Source organism: Lepisosteus platostomus, chromosome 14, assembly GCF_059453375.1.
Source record: "Lepisosteus platostomus isolate fLepPlt1 chromosome 14, fLepPlt1.hap1, whole genome shotgun sequence".
In the NCBI taxonomy this organism is placed as follows: domain Eukaryota; kingdom Metazoa; phylum Chordata; class Actinopteri; order Semionotiformes; family Lepisosteidae; genus Lepisosteus; species Lepisosteus platostomus.
The window spans coordinates 34,157,387-34,182,538 of NC_142624.1; the positions used below are offsets into that span (position 1 = coordinate 34,157,387).

General features: G+C 42.8%; 1 protein-coding gene across 1 annotated transcript in view; it reads right to left on the reverse strand.

Moving 5' to 3' along the window:
• Positions 1-21,178, reverse strand: part of ube2f (ubiquitin-conjugating enzyme E2F (putative)) — a 68,287-nt gene extending 47,109 nt beyond the window's left edge. The window contains exons 1-2 of the mRNA XM_088605816.1: positions 20,945-21,178; positions 13,811-13,947 (exon numbers count right to left, since the gene is read on the reverse strand). Of these exons, the coding sequence (XP_088461942.1) occupies positions 13,811-13,928 (118 nt within the window). The 5' untranslated portion in view covers positions 13,929-13,947; positions 20,945-21,178. The remainder of the gene's footprint in view (positions 1-13,810; positions 13,948-20,944) is intronic.
• Positions 21,179-25,152: the final 3,974 nt, after the last annotated feature.

Here is a 25,152-nt window from a genome sequence, read left to right on the forward strand (position 1 = left end):
ACCTGGGACACCCTTACAGGTACAATGGAAAGTGTGTCCCGAAGCACTGATGCGCCTGAAACACAGCGCACCAGTGCTGCCCGCTCAGGAAAGTTAAAACGAGTACGGTGCCGTCTCCTATTAGGACAGGATTATGAGGATACTGTAAACACAGTGTTAACCACCTTGCCTGGTGTCAGACCTCAGGTGTCAGACGACCCCAAGGCACTTTTCGAAACAGCAGGGTGTTAATCCCAATTTACTGGTTATATCCCACTCTGGGTTCATATAACCTGGCCTCCCTGAGGTTCACCATCATACCAGGACTGCACTACAGAGGGGGATGCCTTGACCCCCCTTCCAATAAGCAATATGCTTTGGGATCTGTCAGGATTAAAAACTTACAGCATACTATGCACAGTTTCCGTCTTTAATAATAGTGGATGATACTGTACTTGAACTTCAGTCTAAATTGAAAAACTTGGAGGTGATATTTGAATCAGGCTTGACATTTGACCCACGTGTGCAACATATTGTCAAAACATCATTCTTTCACCTCAGAAATATCGCCAGACTACGTCCTGTGTTATCACTAACTGTTGCTGAAAAGCTGATCAACACATTTGTCTTCTCCCGAATTGACTACTGTAACGCTCTGCTCGCTGGGGTTCCTAAATTCACACTGAACAAACTGCAGTGTGTCCAAAATCCAGCAGCCAGAATCCTGACCAGGTCTAGTGCAAGTGATCACAACACTCCGTTACTCCTGGAGTCCTTGCACTGGCTTCCTCATGCTCACCTATAAGGCTCTGTATGGCTTGGCACCTCAGTACCTGTCTGAGCTTTAATGAGCTTTAATCGCCCTACTCTCCACCTCATAACCTTTGCTCTTCTATCTGTCCCCCAAGCCCGTCTACACTGTATGGGTGACAGGGCCTTCTCCTGTTATGCCCACAAGCCCTGGAGCTCTCTCCCCAAGGATATCAGAGAGTCACGTTCTCTAAACTCCTATAATTCTACCAAAAGAACAGCCAAAACACTGCGTTTCTTTCTTCTCTTTTCAGCATGGAATAAACCTTTACTTGTTCCTTTGCACCCTATGCAGTCTGACGCAGCTGCCTACTTGAACTCCTTCAAATCTAGACTCAAAACCTTCTTCCTTTGAAGGGCCTTTACCTAACTGGTCCTGTTATTTACCCCCCTGATCCTCCTGTACCCAGTACCCCCATCTCTCATTGTGTATTTTCACTTGTGCGTATCTGGTGTATTTTGTTTATTCTTGTGGTTGTCGTTATGTAAAGCGCTTTGAGAAGCCACTTTTAAAGTTGCTATACAAAATAAAGTTTATTTTTATTCTAATAAGAGCTGAGCTTTTCAATGAATATCTCCAGTAAACAAGATTTCAAGAAAGAATTGTGAAGCACCCGTCCCATTTCAAAGCCCTGCCCGTTACCAGGCATGCTGAGCGCTGCCAGCACCACAGACTGCGTGTTCAACGACTCGGACAAGGATCTTGACGACACTGGTAAAGATGACACCAGAGCTGGAACCTGGCAGGAACAGAGCTAAACAGTTGTGATCAACTTTGCGGATTTGTTTGGTTTCCATTACATCCAAAATGATTGCAGCTGCACCGTTAGCAGGGAGTGATTCCCCTCGCTCGTGCTGTGCCCTGGGGCGGGGAGATCTTGGAGTCACAGTTTAAACGTCTTTGATGTTTCTGATGCTGCTCATTGAAACAAACCAGAACGATTTTTATTCGCTGTCAGTTGCTGCCCAGTGAGAGCATTAAATCACACAATTTGGCTTATCCATAGATGGTCCGAGCTGGAAGCGAACTGTTGTTTCCCATACCTAAATCACACAAAACAGCCTGGTGTGGATTCTTTCCAGCTCCTAAATTCAGACACGATGTGAAGAAACAATTCTCAAGATTGGAATGAAGTAGAAAAACATGTTGTTTTTTTTAAACCTCTCAGCGAAAACTGTAATGGAGGGATAGCCACACTGGGAAAATTTTCAGAAGCTATTATTCTTTTTAAAAACAAAACTTTTAAGCATCAAGTTCCTGAGGATGAACAATGGAGTGTATTATTCTATCAGTGGACCCACAGAAGGGGGTGTTAGCACAGTCTGTGCTGGTACAATAGAAATATTGACATTGCTACAAAGTAACTACTTATAGTCAAGGCTAATGCAAGTTTATAAAACTGTGATAAGCAACTACATAACTAATCACTAGAGTTTTTTGGAAGCATTACATGGGTATAATCAAAACTATACTCTGATACAATTCAGATAATTACAGTGCCTTGCGAAAGTATTCGGCCCCCTTGAACTTTTCAACCTTTTGCCACATTTCAGGCTTCAAACATAAAGATATAATTTTTTTATTTTATGTGAAGAATCACCAACAAGTGGGACACAATTGTGAAGTGGAACGAAATCTATTGGATTTTTGAAACTTTTTTAACTAATAAAAAAATGAAAAGTGGGGCGTGCAAAATTATTCGGCCCCTTTACTTTCAGTGCAGCAAACTCACTCCAGAAGTTCAGCGAGGATCTCTGAATGATCCAATGTTGTCCTAAATGACTGATGGTGATAAATAGAATCCACCTGTGTGTAATCAAGTCTCTGTATAAATGCACCTGCTCTGTGATAGTCTCAAGGTTCTGTTGAAAGCGCAGAGAGCATCACGAAGACCAAGGAACACACCAGGCAGGTCCGTAATACTGTTGTGGAGAAGTTTAAAGCCGGATTTGGATACAAAAAGATTTCCCAAGCTTCAAACATCCCAAGGAGCACTGTGCAAGCGATCATCTTGAAATGGAAGGAGTATCAGACCACTGCAAATCTACCAAGACCTGGCCGTCCCTCTAAACTTTCAGCTCAGACAAGGAGAAGACTGATCAGAGATGCAGCCAAGAGGCCCATGATCACTCTGGATGAACTGCAGAGAACTACAGCTGAGGTGGGAGAGTCTGTCCATAGGACAACAATCAGTCTTACACTGCACAAATCTGGCCTTTATGGAAGAGTGGCAAGAAGAAAGCCATTTCTCAAAGATATCCATAAAAAGTCTCGTCTAAAGTTTGCCACAAGCCACCTGGGAGACACCCCAAACATGTGGAAGAAGGTGCTCTGGTCAGATGAAACCAAAATCGAACTTTTTGGCCACAATGCAAAACGATATGTTTGGCGTAAAAGCAACACAGCTCATCACCCTCAACACACCATCCCCACTGTCAAACATGGTGGTGGCAGCATCATGGTTTGGGCCTGCTTTTCTTCAGCAGGGACAGGGAAGATGGTTAAAATTGAGGGGAAGATGGATGCAGCCAAATACAGGACCATTCTGGATGAAAACCTGTTGGAGTCTGCAAAAGACCTGAAACTGGGACGGAGATTTATCTTCCAACAAGACAATGATCCCAAACATACAGCAAAATCTACAAAGGAATGGTTCACAAATAAACGTATCCAGGTGTTTGAATGGCCAAGTCAAAGTCCAGACCTGAATCCAATCGAGAATCTGTGGAAAGAGCTGAAAACTGCTGTTCACAAACGCTCTCCATCCAACCTCACTGAGCTCGAGCTGTTTTGCAAGGAAGAATGGGCAAGAATTTCAGTCTCTCGATGTGCAAAACTGATAGAGACATACCCCAAGCGACTTGCAGCTGTAATCGCAGCAAAAGGTGGCTCTACAAAGTATTAACGCAAGGGGGCCGAATAATTTTGCACGCCCCACTTTTCATTTTTTTATTAGTTAAAAAAGTTTCAAAAATCCAATAGATTTCGTTCCACTTCACAATTGTGTCCCACTTGTTGGTGATTCTTCACATAAAATAAAAAATTTATATCTTTATGTTTGAAGCCTGAAATGTGGCAAAAGGTTGAAAAGTTCAAGGGGGCCGAATACTTTCGCAAGGCACTGTATGTTCAACAAGTGCAATGTGCAAGCTCAGCTACAGTACCCTGCAGCATTACTCCATAATCATTCTACTCTTCCACCAGTCTTCCTCTGCCCCGTCTCAATTCTGCCCCGCACTCGCCCCTCAGGAACAAACTGCCCCCAGGCCCTGACCACAAGCTCAAGATACATCGTAATTTCTTATACACTTCTTCCCTGTAGAAATAGAATAGAAACCAGTGTTTTAAAATGACCACTCTGAAATCACAATCTTTACACTGTTGTAGTTCTTACCTTTTTATTTTTTGGTGTTCCCCCAACATTGCAAATCTATCTCTGTGTTTATGATTAAGCGATTTTATTTTCCTGCACTTGCATGCGCATTCTCCTTGAACTTACCCCTAATGTAATATATGCCTCAAAGAACTGCATGTGCTAAAGATATAACAATAATACACACAATGTTAATCACAAGAAGCTTATTTCATTGGTAATATGGAGGGCTTTCTAGGACCTGCATTGCAAATGATTTTACAACTATGAGCTCACAGTAGTTTCAGAATATGTTGTAAGACTGTGAGCTCATGTATGGGTAAAATATATACTATTACGCTTTCTGCAAAACACATCCAGCAGTTTATTCAAAGTTTAATGACAACCTCTTCTGTGGTGTCCTAAAGGATGCACCTGTAACAGTGCTTTGGACAGAAGGTTAGGACACCTACACCCAACAATTCACACGTCCAGTGAGACTTCCGTTACAGAGTAAGACTCTATCAATTAATAAATATCCAGTTCCAGGACTATTCTCACAGAGACCATCACTGCAGCTCCACCTGAATAAGCAACCTACAGGTATTCTGTTCAGAATATTCTACTGACTTGGCACATCTGCAGATTTTTCAGCAAAAAAAAAACTGTGCAAGTCCTCCAATCTAAATTTCAAATTCAGCTGCTGCTGCATCCATCAGACTGCTTCGCAAACAATCCCATTTGACTCCTATTACCGTAAGTTCAGGTTCAAGGCACCCTTCACATAAAGCTGTGTCAGTGTAATCTCAGCTGCTATTAGGCTGTTGCTTCTAAATCACTAATAGACTCCTACTGGCATGAGGCTCCTGCTACAGGAGTCTGAGTGACAGGCCACCCCTGGGTGTTCTCACAGCCTGGGACTGAGAGATTAGGAGTGCAGTGCTCTAATGGGCTGGACTGCCCTCGGCTTCAGATGACTGGGATTGATGGCTTAAATGCACTGCATCTTTAGGATTGCACACTCCCAACAGTGGATGGAAAATAAAAAATACGAACCCCATCCACATACCGCCAGCTCCAGGTTCATTCAAACCACTGCTAACTAATGTAACAAAGCTCGACTTGGCAAAACCTTGCTGCTAGACATTCAGTTTTTATTGCACAAATGAAAACAAAACCCACTGATCTGGCTGACGCTTTTATTGAAAGTGTCTAGCACTTATACCCATTTACACAGCTGGTTATTTTACTGGTGCAAATTGGGTAAAGCACAGTGCTCAAGGGTACAACAGCAGGGCTCCCGCTGAGATTCGAACCCACAACCTGCCTCTTGCGAGTAAAGGACCCTGACCGCTGCTCCACACAGCTGGTGGCGATAATGGATATTGCATAAATATCTGTCTGAAGTACAGTAATTGCATTTTTGCAAGATTTATACCCTGTAAAGCTGTTAAAAATTTAATCCTCAAATGTTTGCAAGTCATCAGCTAGGTTCACAAAGCCTTGGAAAGATACCTTGAATGCCACAAGATCACAGACGAGGACATAGAGAATCATGTCACCTGATCATGGGAAAAGCCAGAGAGCTGTCCAAATAGCAAAGCTAAAAGATTATAGACCTCAGCAGCTAGTTACAGCTGTAAAATAATTCCATTAGAGATCCCCATTTCAACTGTACTGTCCACCTGCCAAACATTCAGGTTGTTCTATTTTTTCGCTGATTTTGATTGTCTTGTATCTTTTGGCGAGCAAAAGAATCTTCAGAGGCTGAACATGCTGCACCAGCAAGTGGGAAGAAATCTCACTGGTGTGCACCTCAACGTGCTTTCAGGCCTGCGCTCCTTATATTAAATACACAAAATAAAAAGCATCAAGGTTTAATTAAGAGTGGGGAATGCTAACATTTTTTTTTTTGCGTGTGTGCATCTGCTTGCTATGCACACTGTCCCCCCCTCTGAAAACAGCAACTGATCATCAAGACGCTGACAACAGCACCTCGGTTTCCGAGCTGCTGATGACCTTCCTCCTCCACAACGAGCTGCCAATCTCCCAGTTCCACCAAGGTTTCGTAAGCAAAGTTAAATGACAGAAAAAGAGAAAAAAAAAAGATATTAAAACACTCTCTCTCCTTGTCAATACAGTTGTGTGGCTCTTTACTCAAAGATTATTTTCTGAATCCTTCCTAAACCTGCTTATGTCCGCTGGATGAGTCAACCTGTATTCACGGGTGATTTTAAAGCTTTTTTTTATTTTATATGAAAAGGACAGATTTAAAGATTTAAAAGAACTTCACTATTCATTTTCCCCTTACAAGCTCTGCAATGCTTCTAACTTTGTCTGATGGATACACTCACCCTTAAGTGCAATCGACCCTTTTCACTCGTGAGCAATGGCTAAGCAACGTTAGAATATAAAATACAGAAGCTCAAAAAACAGAACAGCAGAAGCACAGCAAAACCAGAGAGATATGGAGTTTCTGACATGTGTTGGCTGTCCTGCACATCAGTCCAGCGTTTTAACTAGACAAGGACATAGAGCACTGTCTCTCAGACCTGGTCCTGGGCAACAGCATTCTCTTCCAGTTTCCACTTCAGCCAAGTTCATCACAGGCTAATCGTTTCCTTTTTTTAACTGAGGCAAATCTTTAAATTTGCTTTCAGCTTTTAAAAAGCAGAATGGGATTTGTCACCGGTGTGAACCCTATGCCAATTTCTGAGCACGAACACCCCTCCATCACCGGACGTTCGGTGAAATGTGACCATTGGGACCTCTGCAGGAGGAAACATCTCTCACTGTGGGAGTGTCTGACACATTGTCATTCCTGCCAACAGGAAGTGTTTATCCAACACAAATCATCTGTTAAGAGATGTTTAGTCAGAAACAGGAGAGCAAAGTAACAACTTGAGGACAGACTGCATAAAGCTCTCTATGCTGAAGCTGATGGAGCACTGCAGAAACAAAGTCAAAAAGCGAGCAGATCAATTGATGAAACCATTCAGCATACTTAATCACTGTCGGTGATTAAGAGCTCATTCGGAACACAGGAGTCCCCCAGGATCAGAGAAGCACTGGCGAAGAGCAGGGACCTCCATTCCCCAAAATGGCAGGACTTATGCATCACAATTAAATCGCCAATTTCCAAAGACCTGGAACACTTTCAGTTGTAATCAATTAAGCAGGCGATTTGCTAAGCAATTCAGAGGTCACTGGGGATCAAAATCTAAATGGCCTCCAGCTCTCAAAGATCAGAGTTCTCCAAAATGAAGAGATTATCTGCATCATTAATCAATAGGCCACAGGTGCTCCCAACCTTTAGAAACAGGTGACCTATAGGACTTACTGGATTAGTCCTGACCAGGACTTGGGCTCCAGACTCCTGGCCTTGAAAGAAGAAAGCAACTTACTGAACAATACGCTGTTTTAAAAATAGCTCATAAAAAAACACTTTTCTGCACAAAAGGGAAAAAGCTTTAAAAATTAGGACATTTCAGAAAATAGAAGCAGCGGATTAGCTGCTTCACTAACTGAATACAAGGTTTGATGTTCTTGGCAAAAAAATTAAAACCAGAAAAAGCCTTTCACTACTGAAATTCAAGACAGAGGAGGACAGTTCCTGCATAATTAGTATCACAACGTCCTTTGTGATAATGTACTAAATTCAGAATTTTATGCAGAACACTGAGCCTAATTAAAGTTTTCCAAGGTCAAACTAGCATTTTAAACAGTATACCCTCGACACGATCAAGGCAGACGCAAAGCTGATTGCTTCCTGTACTTTTCCTCTGTCGACCCCCAGCTGCCTGCTCAGTGTGAAGCTGCCCAGGCTGAGCCTATCAGACCTGAGGTCTCCCGGCCTCCGCAAACCCAAGCAGTTTGATAGTTGAAATCCTGATTTTGCTCTTTGCTCTGTTCAAGCCCCCTTAGTCCAGAAAAGAGGAATGCAAGCGAGATGTCGACGAAACCAGGAAACTACAAACGAGAGAGAAGGGACACCCTTGGCAGCAAAAACACAAAACGGTGGGTGAGACCACCCCCAGAGAAGCAAAATCAATTTCCAGGACACAGAAAGTTGCACCTAGTGCAAGAAAGCTGGATCTAACACTGCACCTGTAGACAGATAGGTCAGAGCTTCCTGGTTCTACACTCGAGGATTAAAAATGACACAGGAACACAGCCTGGCCACCACTTATACTGCAGCATACAGCTCCCGGTCCATGTGGAAAATGCGTTTTCCCAGTCCAGTTTGCTACTACGCACACAGTGGGTAGTAGGAAAAAGCAGTAGGAAGAAAAGAGCGCCTCACTCCAAAAAAACTGCTGAAATAATTTCACGTGTAATGGGAAATGCATCGCAAGCCACCAGTACTGTACCAAGTAAGGGCTGCTGTAAACTCTCCAGGGTCAAGTGGTGCTCCCCCTTCTTTAACATCTGGTTCACAGGGGGCTCTCGTGAGGGAAAGCAGGTTACAGCTCAGGTCAGGGGGGGGAGGCTTTTACTCCAGGGTCTCTACTCTCTCGCCACTCATTTCACAGTCCCTCATTGCTTATAGAGGCGGCTTTTCTACAAAGGTAACAGCAATGAGAGGGAGCATAGATCCTGAAACAAGGACAAAGTGTCAGGACACAAGAACTCAGCGAACAAACACCAGACGGACTGCCTCTGGGTCAGGACATCTGGTGAAGGTAGACAACTACGGATATCTTCTCATATGGTTTCAGAGCCATAAGGAGCTTCCGCGATTATTGGGAGGTGACTGATGTGGACGGTAGCTGAGGTACTGGAGACAATGAGCACTGTTTTACAAAGCAGAACTGAAAGGAAGCTCCACTGACCAGTGTTTCCTCACTTGCTGCCATTTCTCCACAACTTAAGCTTTGAAACTCAACAAAAACCCCTTCTAAGGCTTCAGTAACTGTCAAAAAAACACCTTCAAATTCAGAAAAACCTCAACCGACTCAGGGTTGAAATGCTTCTAGATCACCACCCCCTCTCGGGAAAGGCTTGTTGATTTATTCCCCGGCCGCCCAGAAACACTGGCTTTCTTCTGAAATGCTAATATGCCGCAGCCCTCAGAAGAGCGGGTACATCACAGATGCCCCCGTCCCACTGCAACAGTCTCAGCTGCTCCACGAGCATGTCAGTGACAAGGAACAGAGCTGCTTTTAAAGATCCAAGAGCCGCCAACAACAAAAAGAGCAACAAAAAAAAAAACTCAAACAAAGCTAAGGAGATGTCTTGAAGGACACGGAATGACTACAATCACGGTCAAACACCCACCTTGAAAACTGAAGGTGTTCCCCCCCCCCCCACACACACACTTTTGGCCCAGGGGAAGCTTACCCCAGGGATTTGGTCTTCCGAAGCCGAAGGAAATCACTTCCCATGGTGCAGTGCCACTGATCCCCAACACCAGAGCAGCAGCGCAGGGAAACCGCAACCAGCGAATCTGGTTCTGTGACATTACAGGTAAACAGGGCTACCGCAAGCCGTGGGGAGGCCCACTGAACACCTGCGACTTGTGCAGCCTGTGCATCGCCACTGCCTTTGAAGGCGAACTGCAATGCTTTTTTATATTTCGGGGTTAGAAAGAATCAGCATTGAGGATTGCATTTCAAATCACAGTAAAAGTCAAATGCATACAGTAACTTGGAAAACCTCCAATTGACATCACAAAATAGATCAAATTTCCAGGTGGGCACTGCGCTAACTTCTCCGATTCAGAAAGAGGCATCAAAACTTCCAGGGACACGAAGCGGCCCTACCACTTTGTAAAGAAGCGGACGTGTGAAGACATCTTTTTTTAATACGAGAGAAATATTGCTCTTGGCTTCGACGCGTTTTTTTTCTGATAAATGGAACTTACTTGTTAACACTGCATGCAGATCACGTTGGAACATGTTTGCAGTCGAATGTCTGCTGCACAACCTGTACTCATTCGCTCATGCATCAGATTACATCAGTCAGTACGGTGACTGGTAAGCAGGAAGGGCCGTATCACATCACAATCTGTGGGAACTCTCGCCCGTGGCGTGACCAGCGCTTTGAGATGGTTTACAGTATTTTTGCCAAGTTCATGATTTTGTGCTTAATTAGAAAATGATACAATTTTCTATACTGTCAATGAATTTCGTGACCGAGATTTAAGAACCAGTCTGAGAAATTGGGACTGCAGTTCCTTCTTCAAAACTCCCAGCCTTCTCTGCACAAGGCCTACAGTGACTGTGAATATTGGAAACTGTAATCTAAACCGGGTGTGGTGCCCCTCTCTGTTAGCAGGCATCAGCAAGGAGAGAATTCAGCCCTAAAAAGCAGGATGAGCTCTAGCAGTGAAAATGCCTTTCAGTGAACTGCAATGTGCTGGGATGATAAAAAAAGTACAAAGAGGAAGGAAGCTCATAGGAAAGGCAAGGAAGGATCCATTTGTGAATTAACAGAGAAACCACTAAACTTATACACTTCAGTTTGCTTTCTTTAAATACTGTTCAGATTTCAAAACAGCCTCCCCCCGTGCTGCAAAACATGGCTCAATTGTAAAGCTGACCCAGTTTTCTTCCAGGAAATTGAGAACACAGTTATTTGTTAAAATGATTAAAAAATCTGCCTGGAATTAAACCGAACCGTGCAGAAGCAAATCTAACATGAATAGCCTACCTTCTGTGCATTTTGTAAAGTGGGGAATTAATTTTCTGAATGATAAAAAAGGCAAACAAAATATGGGGGTGTAAAGTCAAAAGTGTAGAATTCAAATCAAGGGGGTATTCAAATGTAGTATGCTTTAACATAGTAAGTTAAATGCACTGGGAAAGCCACAATTACAATATTTTGTACAATTTTGGTCAACAGATTATACAAAATACAACAATGCTATGCAAATCAGTGCAGAGCAGAGCAACCAGATATATTCTGCTTCTTAAGGGAATGTCCTATACGGACAGGCTGAAGGAACTAAACCCAAACTAAACTAAAACAAAACAACAGGTATACCTCATTCAAGTATTCAGAATCCTCAAAGACACAGACAAAGTCTCTATCCTGCAATGACTTCACAATGAACAGTGGAAAGTATGTGGATGTGCATTTAAAATTCCTAACAGAGTTGGGGGAGAGCGGAAGAAGCTGCCCAGCCATGATGCTGGGTGCTCTGGCTTCCTTCAGGAAACAGCTGGGCGAGACCCTTGGATCAACAAGCTACTAATTACCAGATTAGCTACAGTAGATGGGCTGCATGATCTCCTTCCCACTGTACCTATTCTTACATTCTGATGCAATCTAAAATGAGAACAAATGAAAAGAGTCAGCAGCTCTACAGGTAAAGCCTTATAGCCAGTGTCAGCTCCCAGTCCAGTCTGAAGCTCTGTCCAGGTTGATGTTACTGGAGTTGCAATTAAGACATTAAAAAAACAATTAAGAGTTCCATGATATGGGGAGGATTATATTTCAGTCCATAAATAAAAATGTGACTGGTTTGACGAGTCTCCCTGTTTTTTTTTTTAACATAGGCCACAAACAACAAATATTAACATTTATTAAATATTCAGCACAACAACATACTCATACTAACGCAGAAAGCCAGTCCTATCTGGCTCACACACAAATACGCATGCTTTATTAATTCAATTCAATCTACTTTGAAGTGATGTGGGGGACAAAGCAGATGAGGAATAATCACAAGTCACACTGAAAAAGAAAGAGACCAGAACTAATTTTAAGGCCCTGTTAAAAACAACTTCTTATTCAGCACTTGCTCTCTAGCTAGGCTTCTACCTGACCCCACATTCGCCGATTCACTGCCCTGATCCAGCTCAGCTCTGGCCTTTGTGTTGCTGTTTCCGAGTTCTGGCCTTTACTTTATCAAAATATTTCCAGCTTTCAAACCCGTTCAATCACATTTCTCCTGACCCCCTGCTCTCTGAGAAAAATGGACCTATTTTCCAGTCGAAGGAAATGGAAATGTGAAGAGTACAACTCTATTGAGTGGAGGATGGAAATGGTTTGTGATTGCTGGATACTACCTCTTCAGCACTACCTTACAACAGTTAGGCCCGCTTATGGAATAAAGTAGACCCCCCATGCAGGAATGCTATTTTCTTGTTATTTACTCAATTGGCAGATACTTTATATAATGCAACTTCTATCCCATCCAGTCAAGATGCAAACAGTGCAAGTATCAGTAAAACAACAAATAAACCTGAAATAAAACAGTACGCACAGTGTTAAATGCTAGGATGCTACACAGTGCTAAGGCGTTTGTGGAATAAAGCCATGAAAAATGAACCTCAGTAGTTTGGAGCACAAGAACTCTACATCCTTAGTTTGTTTAAAAAGCCACAAGACAATCATTGGTGAAACTAAGCTCTCCCTACAGACCACAGCAGCTCAGTTCCAGGGTTTACAACCTGCCTGTCCAACATTATAACCCACATACCAAACCTCACTCCATCTGCTCTTAACTTATCATCCATCTTTACCTTCTACACACTGTCACAATTCATTCATAGGTTTATACAGTGTCAGAAAAAAAAACCTTCTCCATGAGAAAGAAAATGTGCAAGCCCCTCCAAGTAAATAATACTTGAAGTGCCCTTTGTGTCTACTCCCTCTACTGTGAGTGTATAAGAGACAGACTGAAATGCTTTGGATGGCAAAAGCTCCTGATGGCCCTCTTAGCGATAGTGCTAAGGGTTTTCACTGCCCTGAATTTCTGGGTCCAGGTGTACATTAGTGAAAAGGAAGGTGATAGTTATTGAAGGGGAACTATAATGCTATCTTTATATGTTGTTTCTAGAGAAACAGCATCGATGAGTGCACTGCAAACCACAATGAAAGTAAAATGTCCACAGTAACATGTAAAACTTCACCACCATCATAAACTAGACTAAATTTCCAGGTACGCACAGCCCCATGTTGTGCAGTTCAGAACAAGGCAACAAAACTTCCAGTGATGTGAAGCTGCCCTATAACATTGTAAACAAGCAGGCTTGTGAAGACATATTTATTAATCCAATAAAAATATTGCTCTCTACTTCCAGACGGTTTTGCGGACAAATACAACATACTTGATAACTCTGCATGCGGATCACGTAGGAACATTTCTGCTGCACAGCCTGTACTTATTTGCTTGTGACTATTGAGCAGGAAGGGCAGCTTCACACCGCAATTAATGTGAACTCTCACTCTTCCCCGTGGGAGAGCGGGGTTTGTGACAGCAATGATGACGATCCAGTACTTTCACCAAGTTCACAATTATAATTTGGAATTTGCTACATTTTTTGAGAGACCTTCAATTAATGCATTCTGTTACCTTGATTTAATAACCAGTCTCAGAAATCTGGACTGTAACAAACTACATGGAATATAATGGAATAATAATTTTATTGGCTCGCGGTTTTATCCAAATCAATTTACTTCTGTATTTTACGGAAGCAATCTCAGTGAACTACAGTATGTTACTTAAGGCTACACCAGCCCTGTCCCACTTGGGATTTGAACCCGCAGACATCCAGACAGGAGCTACAGCACCATCAGAATGTACCCATACTGTGCAAACTGATATCTGGCACTGAAAGGAACAGGAAAGACAACTCATCCTTGTACCAGTGGGCTTCAATCACGTTCTGGGTAATCAAACGGAGGGTGCAGTCTGTGATATCCAAGGCGCGGGCTCGTACCTTTGACCAGCAGCCGGTCCCGTATGGACACCCTGTGCGCCGAGTCCAGTGAGCCGCTGGCGGCGCGGCCGGCCTTCACTCCGTCCTCCCGCTTCAGCTTGCTTGCCAACGTCAGCATGCCTGCTCCGCTCTCGGACCTGCAACAGGGGGGGGGAAACACTCAGAGCCCCGGCGCACAGCCGCTTGATCTCTTCCGGGGTGTGCATGGAAACATTCCTTAAAGCTCCCGTGGGTGCAGATTCACTCACAGGAAGGCAACGCGCACGAGGCAGGACGATCGAGACGGAAGAGAGGTTACAAACGAGAGCAGACTCGTCCGCTTGTTTCTGACAAAGGAAGCGATGGTACTGGCTTCAACTAGTTGGCTGGGCTTGTTCCAGACTCCCACACCCGTTTGCGCAAAGACGTTCCTCCTGTTCAGTATTAAATGATGCACTCTCTCACGCATAGGTACGAGAGTCATTTCTATTTGTGTCCCTGCGTTGGTGGATATAGTCTAGATTCTTATCACGTGTGAGAGTCTGCAGCTCGTTCAGCTTTCTGTTGGGTTTCCATTCCTGGGCCTCACAGAGCAGCCAGATACCCACATACCCCAGAAACATGCGAGATAAACCGTATTCCCTCTCAGCTTATGTGGCATGACCTTTTCAGTGCTTTGCCCTTCAATGTCAACGGGTTCTCTTTGACATTACAGAGCAAGCAGGAAGCAGAAGTGGTATGTTAATGCCTTTCCCCAGAAAGAAGCAGCTGCCAACGTACATAAGCAAGAAGTACATCACATCACCAGCAGATTTTTCTGAATCGCAGTGACTTGGACACCAAACAGCTTTGTTAGGATATTCCACTTGAACTCCCAATATTAAAACGGGCAGTTGTTCACCAGGGACTACAGACGCCAACCCTCTCATGTTATCTCCTTGGACTTCGCCATCTGCAAATAAGCCTTCACCATTTACTGAATGCCCATCCAAACTGGAACAACCAACCAGTTGGGGAGGGGAAATGAATGCGACGCCACACCTCTGTTTTGGGGATTGCTTCCCGTTTACAAAACAAGCCGGGGTCACAGCCCACCGGGCTCAGGGCACTTGCCACACGGGTCTCGGAGACAGAGCGCCCCCAAGACGTGTCGGAGCGAGCCAGTCAGCGCAGGCCTCAGTGCTCCGCGCCTGTGGGAGTGTGGGGGCTCGTCCCAGCAGGGCTCGGGCCAGGGGGAGCCCCCACTGTAGGTCAGCGCAGACAACAGAGGCCTTGTTTTGGCAAGAGCACGGCCTTTCAAAACTAAACGGTCTTAGGAACCATGCAAGAATAAATGTGTTGTTCCCCCTGCCACCTCTGGACCTCTGAGGAATCTCATCATTGCAACTGCTACTATTAACATTACTGACTACAATCTCCTCCTAGCTCCATGCTCAGGGGTCTGTTCAATCCCTTAAGTCCCCCACAGACTGAAGATTCGGGGGTTTTTAGAAACGGATCCCTAGTTTCCACCAGAAATATAAAAACAAACAACTAGGACACAACTCCTTTATTTATAGCATCTTTTGGCACAAAAGAGTCCAAAGCTTTCTTCTGCAAAGCACAACAATCTGGGTGCTTGCTTGGTTGGTGTATTTTTGCGTTTTTGTGTTGTGTTGCTGCCGATTTTTTTCAAGGAAAATCAGATCCAGAGACGCTCAGTAATTCCCCAGTCTCAGATTACTCAGCATCTTCCAAACATTCTCTAAGGCAGCAGTGAAATCATTCCAAGAAATATAACTCAAGGATTAATAATAATAAACTTTCCCCCACTGTGAAATCCTTTTTCAACATCATAAACATTTATTTTTCCAATCTTTAAGGCTAAACTCAGTTTCTTAGCAGCAGATATTAGACATTAGCTGCTGCTCTGCACAGGCCTTCAGAACCTCCTAACTGTGCCTAAAGGTGATATCGGTATTCATAGATACCAAACTGGCATTCAGACAGTTAGTGATAATGATGGTTTACCCTAACTTATAAGAGCTCACCTTAACCCAGTGCTTCACTGAAGCATATACATTTGTCGTTTAAATGTCCATGTAAATTACTGATCAAATTAATTAATCACACAGAGCCCAGACAGAGATTGTGTCTGATACAGGGAGAGACAGAGAGAAACAAGAGGACCACAGGACAAGAAAAGGATGATTTGTTCTATAGTAATGCATTATATTCAGAAACTCAGAAGATGTTTGGTGAAAAACCTGGCTAAAGAATTGCAATAAAAAGAGAATCTAACATCTGAACTGCATACAATTGTGTAGAAAACTCTGAAATCTCTGAAATACTCTGCATAACGATCTTACACTTTCACGGTATTCTGGCATGATGAACAAGCCATCAGAAATGAAGCTTAATTCTAAGGCCAAGATGTGATGCACCAAGGCTTCATTAGGACAAGTCAAAATTCCTCAGGACAGCCCAGAGACATTGATAGAAAAGTACACCAGGTATGTGCTAACTTCAGTCTATAGCACATGCTGATGTGTTCATCTGTAAATGAGGCTATTGTCCAGATCTGTTGAGAAATACTGCAATAGCTCAGGTCGGTCCCAAGGTTCACTCTTGTACGCACAGATCTCTGCAGTATTACTTCCACCTGCCTCAGAATCACAGGTGTGCTTCTAGATCACACACTTCAACAGGTCACACAAGAAAAATGACTCATAATGCCACAAAGAAGCTGGGCGTTGTTTTTATTGAATGCTATTTTGGCAGTGGATGAGAGGAGACAGCCCTGTGCCACAGCACAGTCTATGAGACTTTAATGTTATACAGCCGATTTAGAATAATAAAATTAGCAGTCGCTCTCACTTGACTTAAACAAATTTACAAGAATACGATAACGGTTGTATTTTTAAGAGCCCTTCTACTTTGGCAATTTAATCTGCTTCCTGGTAATAATTACCTAGTACTAGAAAAAGTCATGCTGACAACAGAGATCTTCTCAGTGGAGAACCAACAGCAAAGATGCATGAAGCTGTGCAGCAACAGGGTGCCCCGGAAGGTACACAATCTCCCCTTCCTGCTTCGCTGGAGTGGAAAAGCGGACCGACACACAGACCCCCAGAGAACAACGGCTCCTGTCGAGCGACCGCTGGTGAAAAGGAACAGAGCTGGCACTGGCGCTAAATTAGGGGTATTCTCAACCCAGGGCTGACCGATCTGCTCTTTTCAGAAACCTGAGAGAGAATCAAACAGGAACACCAATACAGGCCACCACTTAACCCTTCTGGCATAGAGACCCAGTCAGCCCACTACAACCGGTGAAAGAAAGGCATCTGGATTAATGCAAACTGCCTAATGCCTTGTAAATGTGTTCCTCCCATGATCATATAGGGTGATCATATGATCATGATCATATCCCGTGATCACCAGGCTCTCTCCCTATCTGTGTGTCTCATGGAGAGCAAGCTGGGGTATGCGAAAAGATCATTCCTAACGCAAGAAATTGTAAAGGGTTAATAAAGTGATGTTATTTATTATTATAGTACTGTGCATTTATTTTGCTCGACTGTGGTCCCCAATGGGTTGCATCGCACATATACTTCTATGTTTTTCCATGATATTACCCTAATTTCACTTAGTTTTTACTCAACTACTAGAAATTATACACTGTATTTTTACAGCAATTTGTGCTGGTTATACATTAAATAAAAACAGAACTGTTAGAACTTATAATTAGGCAATTCCAGTGTCGGCATAGTATGAGAATGTTCTGTTTTCACACTTATTGGAGTCATAACCTCAATACAGTGAGTAAGAGGCACCTTGTCTTTCAGGCTTTCCTGCTTGTCCATTCCAGAGGGAAGAGGGAATCTTGCTCTTTAAGAAAAAACTTCAAGGGGTTTGAGAGATTAGTTTTCATTTCATAATATTTGCGGCAGAGGCCACTGATCCGAGATAAGTCAATAACGCCTTGTGAGCTCAGCCAATTCAACAATTTCAGACATCTAGGGATACAGAACAATGGCTGTACTCACTTGTGTGCCTTTTCTTTTTCAAATGTTATCATTACCCATCACAGAAGGATGAGACCACGGCAATGTGAGTCAAGTTATGCTAGAAAAATGGCTAGAGTAACACTACAGCGATTTTACAGACGGAACAAGATTTGCAACAATCCTTCAAATATATGACATAATCCAGTTGAGTTAATCGAGACAACTCAGGCTAAACTCCGTTCCACTCTATTAATGAATGTGGGGTGCCAATTCCCAATCAATAAATAACAGCAGAACAGTTCATTAACTGAATAACAGTTTTTGGCTGGTCCTTCTTTATAATTTAATTGTTCCAATATATGGGAAATGCTCTGGACTGCAATACGAAGCAGTCTGTTATATTTCCCGATAACTACGTTTCCTAATGCCCTGATACAGCATCCCAAACAAAGGAGGCCAGAGGGTGCACGTTTTCTCTCCAATGTCTAAAAGTGGAACACATAAAAACTGGTTATGTATTATTATAATTAATTATCATCACAAAAGTTATGAATTGACTGGAATCAAACAATTTTGCATTCTAGTGCCTTGCTGACAAAGCAAATAAAGTCGTGTACTGAGAACTTGTTCTTCTAGGTACTGCCTGTAAGAGACTTCTGAGAAGTCTTGTCAATAGCCATGTCTGCTGGGGTGGTCAATGAGCATCTGTACGGCTCAATACAGCAGAGAGCCACTCTGTTAAATAACAGGAAATACAGATCAAATAAACCAGTTCTTTGACCTCCTCTGTCCTCTCTCCTTTGTCCCTTCCCCACACTAACACTCTTACATAGTGTGGTGGAAACTTTAAAAGTCATGGGATAAGAGATCCATTTCAGATGGAGTATCTGAAAGCAGCTCTTCTATTTCTTTAATGCGTAAACACATCCACACAGACTCTGGCACGAAGAAAATGTAGTTAACATAGTTAGAAAAGGCCATTTGTACAGCAATCAGGGACAGACTGGGCTTCCCTGGGCAAAGCGCTGCCCTCAGCAGCACTGTTTGAACGTCCTGCAGCACACTGCTCTCCCCCGGTGCTCTTTCCTGCTTCATGAGATGCCCTGTATCACATGTCACAGCGATTCCTATACATGTCTGAGCCAAAGGTGTGCCCCTCCCCCACTCCGTTTCCAACAGCTGTCACAAACAGCCCAGCCCCCTTGTTAACTACAGGACTGGGACAAAGCCTCCCAGGGGTAGGTATTATTCATTTACTTGGAAGACAGTTTTAGCTACAAAATCTTAAATTTGGACCTAATTATCCAGTGCAGCATTTTACTGAAAATCTGAGCAAAGTGCCTGGCTCATGGGTAATAGAACAGCACCCCATTCAAGTTCCGAATCCCCAGACATCACCTCCACACCAGAAAATGATTCTGCTGTGATTCCGATCTGTGATTGACATTTGCTATGGTATTTCTTCCTTCCACTCCAAACGTGGCAAGTTGAGCCATAATCCGTTTTTCAGTTTTTATTTTTCTTCTTCATACTGCAGGACAACCAGGCCTGAAAACCAAGAAGGCCTCTTTAAAAAGGTGATGTCTGAAAATGTATTGTGGGTTAAATTTACTATCATGGGAAAATATCACTGAATAATTTATGCAAAAACTGATAACTCTTTTATAAGAAAGTTCATTGTTCACAGCATTATCCCTTCATTGTTAGAGTCACTTACGAACATGAAAGACTGTGGTTTTTATAACTCCATCTATATCATGATCTGTGAAATACTGACAAATTCACTGTACTGGTTCTCAAACCAGAGAATTTCCCTAGAGCTAGTGAGGACTCTGCAACCCCTCCCCATTAACCCTGTCCCAGAATTTCACTTTAGGCCAGAAATGTCCAATACAGAGAAGACAATCTGAAGAGCCAAGATAGAATAAAGTTAAAAAAAAGATAAATGTAGCAGCACATATGTAGAACTGCACAATAGTAAGATTTATCTTAATTACAGATGATAAAAATCTGATTACTCAACATATGTGTTTAGTATAGATTTAAATCTAGAAGAAACAACCTGAAGTATAATCCTTTGAGTTATAACATTTTTATTATGGTCACTTGAACAGTCAATTAAAAAGGCACTGGTGTACCTCTAAAAAGGCTCCCAGAGAAACCCGTACACAGCGGTTCTGCAGTCCCTCTATGCAGACAAGAGCAATCCTGCACTGAGCCCCTATCTTGCAGAATTCCTGAAATCCACAGTATACCAGAGCCTGCATTGCAGCAGTCAGGAGAACTCATACATCTGTATGTAGTGGCACACTGCTGTAGGTAGCAAGATAGCCACAATTCTGCTAGTTTTGCAGGTTATCTATAAACCACGGACTGCTTAGAAAATACTAACCCTTTCATTCCATAAAACTAACACCACATTCTGGAGCAGTGCCAGCAATCTGGGGAAAAAACACCTTGAAGGAAGCAGTGACTAGGCCTCTTGAATAAGAGCCTACAATTTAACTCTCATACACCTCCAGGTTAAATAAAACATGTATTATTACTTATTAGAATTCACTAGCTTATAAAATATAACAAGGACTTTAAATCCGCGTGATAATGCGTTTTGACTCGCTAAGGAAAAAAGAGCATTCACGATTCTAACTAAATCCATAGACACCTCATTATTCGAAATTACACTTCATTTGTTAATATTCATTTCACATCAAACTTCAGGAATTGCTTGTACCGGGATGTCAGTGCAAACGATCCACAATACGGTATCATCCAGTCCATTGCGGAAGGAATCACAACAAATACTTAATCAGCTTCCCAGTTCCTAAGAATATATCAACGTTTTCAAAAGGCCAGTGACACCCATGTCCTTCGGGTCACACTACAATACAGCTGTCAAGACAGAAATTGTAAAAAACAGAAGATGCCGGTCATATCACTACATTCCAAACAGCTCACTTCCAGTAAATACCGATACAACAAACGAGAACATCCAGAGAATGCCTTTACACCACCAAAAAAAACCTATTGATTCAAACATTTTAAACGGAATCCACCAGAGGGACATTTAGCGAACCTCATCGCGGAACACATTCACAATTCTTCTGTTCGGTTCAAACTGGCTTTCGCGAAAGCGTTTTAACGCCTTCCTTGTTTTTTTTTTTCTGTTTACCTGCTGTCTCTGAAGAAAGCGTTCCGGATTACACCATTACTAAACACCGACCACAAGCACAGGTCTGTCCGCTGCTCAAGCCGCAGATCACTATGTCGGTTAGAAACAACTCCCGAAAAAAAAAAAAGGTGATTAGGATATGGATTTTCTGGAAATTTCACAGCTTTAAACTCTAGAAAACACCACTACCAGAGACGGAAGTGCCGTTTCTGATCCCTCTGGTAAAATCGTCCGACCACCACACGCGACACTTAAACAATAGTTCCGCTGTTTCTATTACGTGTATTTATCCGGTATCATCAGAAACCGTTTAATCATCCTCAGAACAAAGGTCTCCCGTTCCAGTGCTGGAGGCCCGGTTTGTCCAGAGGTTTTATTGTCTAATTAAAATCAGCATCATTAAATAGCTTAAAGATCTGTTAAAATGATCAAATTAAGCCAATGATAGACTCAGGTCATTATCACACAGAGAGAGAGAGAGGACACACACATACAGAGGACAATCACAGAGACACCAGTTAACCTGGACAGCGTGTGTTTGGACTATAGGAGAAAACCCATCCAAACAACATGCAGACACCACACATAAAACACACTTGAAACCAAACCCAGGGTCCACCACAATATGCTCATAGATTTGCCTGCCTGCCTGTCACATGGTGTATGTGGCTGCAGCAGCTGAGTCCAGGACCCCCACCCCAGAGACTGGCAGAGAAGAATATAGTCCTATGGCCTTAGATGGAGAAAGTGCCTGGACTTCATTGAGCTACAGTGTTAGACAGTGATTCAGCCAGTGCTTATGCATGAGTCTTCAAAAGGAAGTACTACAGTATGTACATTTCTATAGAATCTTTATCAACAATTTGCATGACTGATTCCCATATTTATGTCATCCTTAAATGAACAGAATGATAGAGAAGAACTAGGGTTTCAGCATTTGAGCATTTCAGCATGGGCTTCCTTGCTAGGCTCCCTTCTGTGAATGAGGGGTGGGTAAGGACAGCTGTCTGTTTCCATGAAGCAGAACCAGTAGGAGCATTGTGGTTACAGACACTGCTGGACAAGAAACATGTCTGCACCTCCAGATGGGCCCCAGCCCCATTCCAGTATGAGGTCACTGACAGTCCCACAGCTCTGTCTGGGTGCTGTATGTTTATACACCTGGGCACACTTTCATGGATCACTCATTCCTTTATATTCCCAGGTAGGACAGTGTCAGAACAAATTCTCATTGACCCATTCATACAGCGGGGCATTTATTCATGTTATCTGGGGGAACGCATTGTACTGTGCTTAAGGGCAGACGAGAATCTATGCTGACAGGTTGTGGGTTTGAGTCCCTGCTACAGACACTGCTGTGGTACCCTTGACTGAGGCACTGTACCCCAGTTGTTACGGTGCAGAAGAAGCAGAATCCTCTGAACTCAAAAGTACCAGCAGGAGTTTCTCCAAAATCATGGGTCAGGAGGTCAGGCCAGGGTCAAAAAACCAGTAAATCCACAATAACCAAGTCAAGATCCAGAAGACGAAGTCAGAGACAAAGCCAGGGGTCAGTGCCAAAAACCTAGAAATCTTGCAAAACAGAGAACAAGATACAATGCAGCTCTAGCTAGGTAAAACCCAATACTGAGCAAGGAGTAGTGTGTCAGGTTGGTTTAAATAGGCAGATGGAAGAAGGTGTGTCTGATTAGTTCATTGGAAACTGCACTGGAGTTTGAAGGAGTTGATTAAGGGTGGTGAGTTCTCCAGGGGCATGATGTAACACCAGTTACTCCGGTCCTCCCTGACAGAAGTTCTCTCTCATCCTTGGAACGCTACAGAAACCAGGATGACCTCTGGCCCCGTGAGCTGTGTGGCTCTGGTCTGGATTCTACCTGTTTACCTTGCTCAAGAGTACAACTAGAGTATAACCACCTGGGATTTGAACCCACAGTCTTTCAGTTGGGTGTGTGGAGCTCACCACTACAGTTTCCATTTTGTGTGAAAGGGTTCGTGGTGTAGTATAGTATCAAGATTGATGTGGCTGACAGAAAATTGTTATAAATTAGTCCAGACTTTTCCAGTGTCTCTTTGCAGTGAAACAGTGGAAATCCTGTCTTGTTTGGCTGCCGTGATTTAATGTGGTTTGTGTTCACCTTAGAAAGGGCACAATTCCAAAATCATTAAATGAGTTAATGCAATTCACAATTGAGAAGCGGAATGTGGCATCACATTAAAACTGATCTAGGGCTCATTTCTGCCTACAGCACTGCTGTGTCAAAGTCTCCGAGAATATCAGGGCATCTTTCATTTTTTTTCCAGGCCTAGAGATGCCACAGAGGAAATTACATCTCTGGATTCTGCTCCTGGTTCAACAGGAGTGTCAGAAAAGCTACACACTAGATAATGATCTTTTGTAATGAGACTAGAAAGAACAGCAAGAAGCTAAAATTAGTAAATAATTAAACCATGCTCATTTTCCTTTCAATGTGATATTAAGAATTTCATAGACACTGAAGCCTAATATCATATAAAAGGTTCTGGTTTGCCACAAGGAGCTTGTTTTTATTAAACTATTCAGATGCAAAAATATCTTTTTTAAGTGACGACAAAAATAAAATGTAAAAATCTTAAGTACAATTTGCATAAGCATGTGAGGAGTACCTGAAGAGGAGCTTTTCAAAACACAAAACATTCAACAACTAGTTGTGAGCTCATAATGCTACCAGAAACAGGTTGTTAGCATTCTTCCTAAAACAAAAGAACATTGCTCCTGCCCTGGCTGCTTTTTCGTTTGTATTCTACGTTATTCTCAAGCAGCTGAAAGGCTCTTAATACATGCACAATACAATAAAAGATTTCCATGACATGAGGTGGAGCTGTGGTTAGCAGTGGTTAGCATTGGCCCTTGTACTGCTGGGGCCCTGGACTCAGTTCCAAACCTGGAGCGATGTCTGCGTGCAGTTTGTGTATTCTCCTTGTACTTGTGTGGGTTCCTCCCACAGTGCAAAGACCTACTGGTAGGTTATTTGCCTGGGAAAATTGGCCCTGGTGTGAGTGTGTGTGTATCTGTGTTTGTGTCTCCCATGCAGGGTATATCCTGCCATGTTCTAGCTGCTTGCCAGGATACCAGGATAGACTCTGGCTCCACCTTGGCATCTGAACTAAAAGAAGTGGTTAGAATATAGATGCATGATGCTAAAATCTGATCACTACTTACTACATGTGGCACAAAAGAGGACATCTCTTTGAAAGAAGAAAATTTAAAAAATCTATTTAGATGGACATTCTTTAGATCCTTAATGAACTAGTGATAATATGATTAAAAATATTTTGCATGCATCAGAGCAGCTCGTGAATTAGAGGAGTTCGTGAATTATTCATACAGTCCCAGCACAATTTGCAAAATGCAATATTACATTACAAAGAGCAAATTTTAATCAGCAGAGACTTTGACCACAATATTAATGGCATAATTAGGTTTGTTATCAAAAATTATTTTTTGACTTCATGATATCCCAACCATAATTAAAATAACTATCTTCTATAGGAACGATCAAAAACAAAGTGTTTAATCAGACAATGCAGGACAGAACTTCTATGGATGAAAATGATTTAATTTACCTCTGAATCTGAAACTCATTAACTCATCCTCCTTTTGAATTCTAGATGTGTCATCTGGAGAAAAACAAAGAGATGTGCTCTTTAAGCCCGTGCAGTTCTGTGCTCTCGAGACACCTGTGCTGTTTGTGTGTTCAAGTTGAATAGATTTCAGCTTTCTCCAGCTAGCAGAGATCAGACAAACAGAGCAGAGACAGATGCCTGTTGTCATCATTTCAGACAAGGACCAAGATAAGACAAAATTGTATTTCTTTACTTCATATGCATTATTTGGGAAAGTAGGTAGGTGCTGTAAGGTCATTTCCATATCCAAGTCATATAAGCTCATCGGGCCAGAGCTCATGAACCAGTGTGGCCGATATTAAGTGGTGTTAGGTGGCCTAGAGAGCATGTGACTCCCCCACCCACACCTCTCCTGGACATCAGTCCATTGCAGAGCCTACCTCCAGCAATACTTACACAGCTGGGTGAACTGGGGTTATGTACCTCTCTCAAAGTGCAACAGCAGTGTCTTCAGGGGGGACTCAAACCCACATCAGGTGTGAGACCAGAGACCATGCTACACCACCCCCATTTGTGTATATAATAAAGATATTACAATAAACATA